The sequence below is a fragment of the Microtus ochrogaster genome, unplaced genomic scaffold (assembly GCF_000317375.1).
Source record: "Microtus ochrogaster isolate Prairie Vole_2 unplaced genomic scaffold, MicOch1.0 UNK4, whole genome shotgun sequence".
Taxonomy (NCBI): domain Eukaryota; kingdom Metazoa; phylum Chordata; class Mammalia; order Rodentia; family Cricetidae; genus Microtus; species Microtus ochrogaster.
The window spans coordinates 16425789-16427354 of NW_004949102.1; the positions used below are offsets into that span (position 1 = coordinate 16425789).

General features: G+C 39.3%; 1 protein-coding gene across 7 annotated transcripts in view; it reads right to left on the minus strand.

Moving 5' to 3' along the window:
* Window positions 1–1566, minus strand: part of Braf (B-Raf proto-oncogene, serine/threonine kinase) — a 139238-nt gene that overhangs the window by 79601 nt on the left and 58071 nt on the right. For all 7 annotated transcript variants that reach the window (XM_013353267.2, XM_013353268.2, XM_026788541.1 and 4 more), the window contains exon 3: window positions 731–994. In XM_013353267.2, the coding sequence (XP_013208721.1) occupies window positions 731–994 (264 nt within the window). The remainder of the gene's footprint in view (window positions 1–730; window positions 995–1566) is intronic.

The window sequence follows — 1566 nt, forward strand, 5'->3', positions numbered from 1 at the left end:
TCTGTGGTTTTGGAGCCTGTCCTGGAACTAGCTCTTGTAGACCAGGCTGGTCTCGAACTCACAGAGATCCGCCTGTCTCTGCCTTCCGAGTGCTGGGATTAAAGGCGTGCGCCACCACCGCCCGGCTATTTTATACTTTTGAGTATTTTGCCTGCCTGTCTAAAAGGGCACTATATGTGTGCTTGGAGGCCAGAAAAGGGCATAAAGTTCCCCCAAAATGGAATTACAGATGGTTGTGATTCAACATAAAAGTGCAGGGAACTGAACCCAGGTCCTTTGCAAGAGCAGCCAGTGCTCTTAACTACTGAGCCATCTCTTCAGTCTCCTAACTGAATCTTAACTGCTACTTATGTTTAAGTGCCATTGAAGTTGAAGTTTGATGGAATGCCAGGACGTACACTTTTAATCCCAACACTTGAGAGGCAGAGACAAGCAGATCTCTGTTAACTGGACGTTAGTCTCATCCACATAATGTGTTTTGGACCAGTCAAGGCTACATAATAAAACCATGTCTCAAGAGAGAAAGGGGAGAGGAGAGAGAAGAGAGAAGAGAAACCAAATAAGATTTGAAAAGAAATTTGGTAACTATATAGACTTTGGCACAAAACAATCTATGTCTTTTGTATCCTTGTTTGAAATGGATACTTCCATTTTCATGGCTCTAAATATGCAGTGATAGAATGTTCAACACAAAGAAATAGTAAAAACATTAGAATAAACATTGACTCACCACTGTCCTCTGTTTGTTAGGCAGGAAGACTCTAACAATAGGTTTTTGTGGTGACTTGGGGTTGTTTCTTGATACATCGGTAGGAGTTTGAAAAACTGAAAGAGATGAAGGTAGCACTGAAAGGCTAGAGGAAGAGGAGGATGTAACAGTGTCCATTGACGCTGAGCTAGAAACAGAAAAATCAGTTCCATTCCCCAAGGACTCCAATAGCTGTTGTTCTCTTTGCTGGAGGGCATCTAGCTTGCTGGTGTACTCTTCATAGGCCTATAAAATGAAGGAGATTCACATAAGACCTAGAGTTTGCTCTGTCATTCACAAAAGATATAAAACTTCAGTCTTTGACTATAACTTCTTTATAATATAAAATAGGGTTTTAAACTAAGGGCTTAAGTTATTACAAAATAAATACTGAAAATACTATAAATACTCTCACTTTTCAATGGAAAAAATGTTATAGGATATTAGGTTATTACATTTGGAAACTTGACCTACATATGCTGTAATTACATGCTCCTTAAATGTTAATTTTAAAAACAGTATTTCTCAATTTATTTTCCAAAATAAGTTTAGCATAAGATAAAATATGTATAAAACATTATACTACATCAAGAATAATTTTATTTTCCAGAAAAGTTGAAGGCATATTAAGTTTTATAGACCTTGGCAACAAACAATCATTGCCATGCTGGGCGATGGTGGCGCACGCCTTTAATCCCAGCACTCGGGAGGCAGAGGCAGGCGGATCTCTGTGAGTTTGGAGACCAGCCTGGTCTACAAGAGCTAGTTCCAGGACAGGCTCCAAAGCCACAGAGAAACCCTGTCTCGAAAAACAAAAA